The sequence below is a fragment of the Galeopterus variegatus genome, unplaced genomic scaffold (genome assembly GCF_000696425.1).
Source record: "Galeopterus variegatus unplaced genomic scaffold, G_variegatus-3.0.2 Scaffold353, whole genome shotgun sequence".
NCBI lineage: Eukaryota > Metazoa > Chordata > Mammalia > Dermoptera > Cynocephalidae > Galeopterus > Galeopterus variegatus.
Genome location: NW_007726464.1, coordinates 615,722 through 623,190, shown reverse-complemented (window position 1 = coordinate 623,190; position 7,469 = coordinate 615,722). Strand labels below are relative to the sequence as shown.

General features: G+C 46.9%; 1 protein-coding gene across 1 annotated transcript in view; it reads right to left on the bottom strand.

Moving 5' to 3' along the window:
* Window positions 1–5,293, bottom strand: part of GPR157 (G protein-coupled receptor 157) — a 79,900-nt gene extending 74,607 nt beyond the window's left edge. The window contains 3 exon segments of the mRNA XM_008567878.1: window positions 221–333; window positions 4,116–4,247; window positions 5,230–5,293. Coding sequence (XP_008566100.1) covers window positions 221–333; window positions 4,116–4,247; window positions 5,230–5,293 — 309 coding nt within the window.
* Window positions 5,294–7,469: the final 2,176 nt, after the last annotated feature.

Genomic DNA, 7,469 nt, shown 5'->3' with positions numbered 1-7,469 from the left:
GTTTAGACTCCCCTTCTAAATAAATTGTTTGGAAGGACCAATGCATCAATTTCGTGTACGTTTCATTACTGAGTAAGATCAGGAGTGTGTGACTTGTTTCTAAACAGACTAGGAGGCTCTGCTGCCTGCATCCTGTCTGGGACACAGCCACACTGCTGCAGTGCACCAGGGCCAGCATGGGCACAGTGTCACGCTGGCCGCCCTCACCCACCTTGCTTACTTGAGGCTTTGTCGGACAGGTGAGGCTGTGCAGCATGCGTAATGCTGGCCGACAGAGCCAAGGACCTGCCACGATCAGGCTATCTGCACTCTCCTCCTCCTCCTCACTGCACCCTGGGGTGTTGCAGTGGAAGGGAACCTAGAGAGCAGGTAGCCCAATCCTTCCATTTCACCGGTGGGGAAACTGAGACCTGAGAAATGCAGAAGCTCACCCGAGGTCGCCTGGCCAGTAAGATGCAGCACCTGGATTAGAAATTGGGTCTTTAGATTCTTCGCCCTGTGATCTTCTTGCTGTACCTGTCACCACACCCTTTGGGTGAGTGGCCTGTCTCTGCCACTTCCTCATGTGACCTTGGTGATCACCTCTCTGTTCTGTGACTCAGTTTACCACCACCACTGCTGCTCCCCCCTTAGATGATATCATAGATTATATGATAGATGAAATGCAGGCTTAAGGTGAGGAATTTCAATTTTTTTTTTTTTTTGGCAGCTGGCCAGTAACAGTATCCAGACCCTTGACAGAATTTCAAATCTTTGAAAGCAGGAAAAACACCAAATAGTTTTCTTGCAGCCAGAGGCAAGATTAGATGCAAGGCAATCCTCAGTCCCCTCCAATTTTGAGACCCAGAATGTCATCTGCATTAGTTTCCCTGGGCTGCCCTAACAAATTACGACAAACAGCGTGGCTTAAAACAACAGAAATTTACTGTCTCATGGTTTTGGAGGCCAAAAGTTCAAAATCAAGGTGTCAGCAGGATTGGTTCCTTCTGGAAGCTCTGTGGGAGAAACTGTCCCATGCCTCTCTCCTGGCTTCTGGTGACTGCCAGCAGCCTTGGCGTTCCTTGGCTTGCAGACACACCGCTCCCACGCCTGTCCCTGTCTTCATGTGGTGTTCTCCTCTGCTTGTCTTCCTCCCTTCTCTTTTGTTCTGTTCTCTTATAAAGACACTTGTCATGGGATATAGGGCCCACTCTGACCCAGGATGGTCTCATCTCCCTATCCTTAACTTCATTGCTCCTGCAAAGACCCTTTTCTCAAATAATGTCATATTCACAGGTTCCAGATTGACCTACCTCTTGGGGCCATAATTCAACCCACTACATCATCCAATGAAAGTTTTCATAGGAGAACAATGGCAAAAAAATGTGACAGCCACCAACCCCATCCCAATCTGTAAAGGTGCCATACATGGATGCCTTTGGTTATAAAAAGTTAATAGTTACATCTACTGAATTCTTGGCCTCTTTCTAGTGCTTTCCTTGTGCTGACTTATTTAATTCTTGCAACACTTTGAAGTAGATACCATCATTATCACCCCCACTTGACAGTTGAGGAAACAAAGGCACAAAGAGGTTCGGGTCACACAGCCACTAAGTGCAGGATTTAGGCCATTTGACTCCAGAATTTGTGCTTTTAGCCGCACTTCTGCTTAATTGCACTGGGACTGCAAGATTCTCCTGTCTCAACTTTACAGTGTTGATTTTCTATCCAACGCACATCTCCAATGTGTGTCTTTTACTGCTGTTTTTTGGGCATTTGGGGTGTATGCTCTGGGCTGCTCTAACTATGGGCCTCCGCCTTTGCCATCCTTACCAGGGATCAGCTCTGCTGCATGAATACACCGGAGAGACTCAGAAAGATTAAGTGCACAGATCCGCACATCAGGTCATCCTAGGAATCGAGGGGTGACATTCCTGCATATCTAGCTTGGTCAGTAGTGATCACAAAACACCTGTCGGGGCAATAATTAACAGGAAGCAAGAATTTATTTTTAAATCAAAAAGAAAGAAGAAATGTCAGGACAATGGGGGTCTTTAGGACACTGTCGACGTTGGGGGTCCTTGCATTTGACCTCCCCTTTCCCATGCCATGTTTTGACAAACCCAGTGATCCTTTCCCTTCCTTCAAGAGCAAGTTCTAATATTTACTAGATTTCATCTTAGCCCCTACAACTTTGGAGCTTTGGCATGCAAATGACCCTGTCAACTTAGGCCTTGTTAAAAAAAAATGTGTGAAGTCTAGTTCCTGTTTGGGTCTCCTACAGTGGCAAGGAGCAGTTTGCACACACGGGGGTGGAAGTGCTTTTCATCAGCTGCCTTTTGTGGGGTTAATATGCAACAATCCCATTGTCTCTTTTATTTTCAGTAACAGCAGGAGAAAACTAGGTTAAAGCTGGCGGAAGTGTTCTGTCTGGAAGTTGTTCTAAAGCATCACCTCTACAGTTGATTGCAGGGTCTTTCCCTTTTTAGGATGAGGCCGAACCTCCGGACGGCCGGGAGTGCTAAGCTGAAGATTACCACCCAGATCAGGAGATTCCTTGTGTCTTAAATCATAAAAAGTCCCTCGACCTTTAGAGAGCAAAACATCTGGGTTGGGACTGGAGAGGGCTGAATGCATCACAGTGGCTTCTCTTTCCGGATGAGTAAAGCCTTCTTTGATGACCTCAATGTGCTCGGCCTTTTCTCCACCAACGCAAAACCACAGTCGCCGGAGAGGGGAGCAAGATGGCAGCTTTCATCGTCAACAGAAGATAAAGGCTTTCCCCGCCCTGAGCCTCTGACATGGTTCAAGTGGATAACTGCACCCCATGGAGTTCGTTCTACTCTGAGCAATTCCACACGAGGGCACGGAGGTGACAAAGCCAAGTGCATTTTGTGATTAGTAAGAACTCTTCCACCCGAACAGTCGCGTTATTTCTTCCTCTTGTTTCTTCACCCTCAGCTGTGGGATGACAACCCCTGTCCTCCCAATCTGGCTCTTGGTATATCTAAGCAGAATGATAAGTGTTCATATACCAATCGGCCCACTCTGTGGGTTTCCTCACTCGCTCGTTTCATAAGTGTTTATTGAGCACCTACTGTGTGCAGAGCAGTGGAGATACACAAATTCTGTCCACGCTGGACAAAGTCCTTGCTCCCTTCCCTTTTCCCCGAACAAACTAAGGTTTAGCTTGTACTCCACATATCATTAATGTGTCTTTGCTAAGATGCTGGGGGTTAGCTGGCTTACGCGGAGATTCTTTCCTAGGGTGCCTGTGTTTAGCAGAAGAATAAAGAAACTTTAACTGCAGAGGAACAGTAGGTGCATCTTTAGGCCCTTGCAGCCAAATGAAAACTATTTGCAATGCAGGGAAGCCTTCCTGGGGGTCCTTTACATGACCATCTCAGCCATGAGCACCTTCCACTCTGCCCAAGGAGCCCACTTCTCTTGGTCTGTGCCCTAATGTCCCCTTATCAGAGGGTTCTCCCCTGACTGATGTCTTCAAATCAGCACCCCAGCACCTCCTTGTCACTCTGCCCATTGCCCAGCGTCATTTCTCTTCTTAGCATCTGACACTAAGCACTTAGCTTATTTGTTTACTAGGCACATGGGGGCTCCATAAATATTTGTAAAGGAAGGGAAGGAAGGAAGGAAAGGGGGGAGGGAGGGAGGGAGGGAAGCAAGGAAGGAAGACGTTCCCTTTCTTCTCCGTCTGTGCCCAGTGGCGTTGCTCATCAATCCCAGGCAAACCTATAACCTCCACCACTCGGAGACTTGTAATTTCCACCCATAAGTGAAAGCTAGCTTCCCACAAGCCCACATGACAGCTCTCCAGATCACAGCCCATGGAAGTCATCCCTGCCAATCTCTCTGTGGCTCCACACCCCCAGAGCTGTCCTCGTCTTAGATAAAACACAGATGCCTCACCAAGGCCATGAGGCCATGAGGTCCAGCCGCTGCCTCCTCCGGGCACCCTCTCCTTCCCTTGCTCAGCTCCAGCAGTGGCGGCCTCCTTTGGGTTCTTTAACGTGCCCACCCAGCCCCTTCCCTCCTCTAGGGGTCAGCCTGGTGCCCTCTCCTCTGAGAGGCCTCTTTGGCCCATGCTCTCTGGGGATCCTCCTCTGCCTGCTCCCCACCTTCTTCCCAGCGTCTGCTGCTGTCTGGAGTCTCGGGTTTGTCACTCCCCTTGTGGCCCATCTCCTCTCGCTGGAAGGCCAGCGCTGTGAGGGCAGGCAGGGCCTTGTTGGCTTCCTTCACCTCCAGACAACCTGTGCCCGAGAGAGCACCTGGCATCAGTAACAGATAACAACCATAACAGCAGCATCTGTTGGGTGAAGGGACGAGTGGCTGCCCCTGGGTGCTCAGTCTATTGCTGTCTTTCCACAACATTCTTTTTTGACACTTGTATTAGTTTGCTTGGGCCAACGTAAGAAAGTACCACAGACGGGGTGGCTGAAACACCAGAAACTGATTTTCTCACAGTTCCGGAGGCTGAAAGTCAAGATCAAGGTGTCAGCAGGGTTGATTTCTCCTGAGGCCTTTCTCCTTGGCTTGCAGATGGCTGTCTCCTCCCTGTGTCCTCACATGGTCGTCCCTCTGTACATGTCTGTGTCCTAAAGTTCTCTTCTTCTAAGCACAGCAGTCAGATTGGATTAGGGCCCACCCTAATGACTTTAACTTAATTGCTTCTGTAAATATAGTCACATTCTGAGGTACTGGGGGTAGCGCTTCAACATATGAATTTTGTGGGGGCACATTTCAGCCCATGACAATACCCATGCTCTCCACTTAACCCCCATCCTGGGCTGGCTTGGACCTCCGGCTCCACTCTCCTCTGATTTCAGGGCCCACCTGCAGCCTCCCTCCCTGGCCCTTCCTCCCAGGAACCTCAACACCCCTATTGCTCATGTTTTACTCATAGAATTTCTCTCCGCAGATCCTGTTTATGCAACTTGGTTATCTGGTTGCTAAGCCCACCGCATGGCAGCTGCACCCATTTACTGATTGCTTCCTAAGGCCCAGGAGCTGCCCCAAGCATAGTCTTCATCCTGAACATATTTAACCCTCACATCACCCTCAGGCAGCTCTGACTCTCCCCTCATGTTATATAGGAAGGAATCCAAGCTCACACAGGTCAAATGACTTGCCCAAGGTCATAGAGCTAATAGTGGGGGGACCCATTGTCAATCCAGCTTCTGGTTCTAGGGAACGAGCTCTGAACGTTGCCCACCCAAGATGACCAGGGCACACCATGAATGGGGAAGGGCTCCGACAGGCAGGCAGGCATGCTCAGAGCAGTGGCAGACGGGGCCATCTCTAACAGCCAGGAAGAAACAGAAACATTATAAAGACTGGAATAAGAAAAAAAAAAATGGCACTCTGGACCTGTTTCATATAAGAGCTGAGAGCCATATATACCTTAGCAGGCTTCTTATCCATCACTGCACATAGCAACATAGGTAACAGCGGAAAAAGAGTCTATTCAGTTAGGGCTAGCAGAGTTACAAAAGAAAATTACAGGACTCCCAGTTAAATTTGAATCTCAGATAAACAATGAATTACTTTTTATCATAAGTATGTCCCATGCGATATTTGAAACATGCTCTTAATAAAAAATTATTTGTTGTTTATTTGAAATTCAAATTTGACTGGGCATTCTGTATTTTATCTTGCAACCCTATGTTCACTATTGCTTGGTTTAAGAAGGTAAGAGTCAGGCTAGCCAGTTAGCTCAGCTGGTTAGAGCACAGCCTTGTAACAGCAAGGTCAAGGGTTTGCATCCCCTGTGCCAGCCAGACGTCCCCCTCTCCCCCCAAAAAAGGCAAGATGCAATACAGAATAGGTAAAATAAGATGACTGGTGCCTAAGTGATCCTTTATAACAGATGTAACCAATGTGAACTGTGTAAATGACAGAAGCTGGAAATAAAGTCTTAAACAAAATAGAAGTTTATTTCTCTATCACATAAAAATATTTCAGAGGTCCCTGGCTGTTATGCTGTCTCCACAGTGTCATCTGGGACCCTGGCTCCTCCTACTTTTCTCTTCTGTCATTCTTAACCTGTGACTTCCATTCTCACAGTCGCTTCATGAGCCCATAGAGTTGCTGTAGCTCCAGCTGTCACATCAGCATTCCATGCAAGAAGCAAGAGTTAATGGGTGGGGGAGGAAGAATATGAAAAAAGCACATGCCAGCCATCCGTCTCCCTTGTTAAAAATTCTACCTGACAACTTCTGCATACATCTCGTTGGTCAGAACTTAGTCACATGGCCACATTTGGCTGCAAGAGAAGCTTGGAAATGCAGTGTTAGAGCTGTGTATATTGCCACACTCAATAAAATCAAGGTTCTGTTACTAACAAAGAAGGGGAGAATGGATATGGGGTAGGCAAGTAGCCTCCATAGAACTCTCTATTCTTTTACCTTGTAGATTAGGGAACCCCGCCTTTTCTAACAGAGGATGTTAGTGGCCCACTTTTTTAAAAATATAAACAATTTTAAGATGGCTGCTATTTTGTTTTATTGACTCTACTCATTACAGTTCTAAGCCACCAAGGGCACAATCTAACGTAACAGAAGAGTAATAAAATACAGCAGCAGATTGATTTTGTTTTTATATCCAAAATCTAATTAAAAGAATGTTTTTAAGAAAAAGAGTAAACTCCTTGAAGAATAAATTCCTGGTCTCCGTGGGTCTCCCTCCTTCATCCTTAGGTCGTAATTCGTCAGGCTTTGTCTAGATCCTACTGTGCTGGGTGAGGGGTGCCTGCCAATGCCCACCTCCTAGCCGAGGTGGTAAATGTTGCTGAGATGGTCTGAGAAGGTGCCCTCTCCCTTCATTCGGTGAGGAGAGGAAAGAGACCACACCTGTATTGCACTACCGGGAAGGAGGGCATCCGTGAGGTCATTAACATCGCTGACAAAACTCATCCGACCAAGCGGAAATCCGGTTTGTTGATGCATCATGTGGGCCATAAAGACCTTTATTAACTGCTGGAGCTCTTAACAGTGACTCATGTTTTTGAGCAATTTTCTGGGCCTCCTGGTGTTGCTCAGTGATTCACAGGGGTCCTTTGAGCTCTGCTGAGAACTTTTCACCTTTTAGATTTAGTATTAGTATTTAGTATTAAGCCAAACTCTTAAAATATGAAGAAGAAGAAGAAAAAAAAAGAAATCCTTGCTTTGCACTCAATTCTTTGGTCATTACAAGCGTGTGTATGTTGATGGGACTGTAAATTAGCACAGCCATCATGGAAAACAGTATGGAGGTTTCTCAAACAACTACAGCTGGAACTACCATACAATCCAGCAACCCCACTACTGGGTGTGTGTACCCAAAGGAATGGAAATCATCATGTCAAAGGGATACCTGCACCCCCATGTTTATCTCAGCTCTATTCACAAGAGCCAAAAGTTGGAATCAACCTATACGTCTTTCAACAGATGACTGGATAGAGAAAATGTGGCATATATAAACAATAGAATACTAGT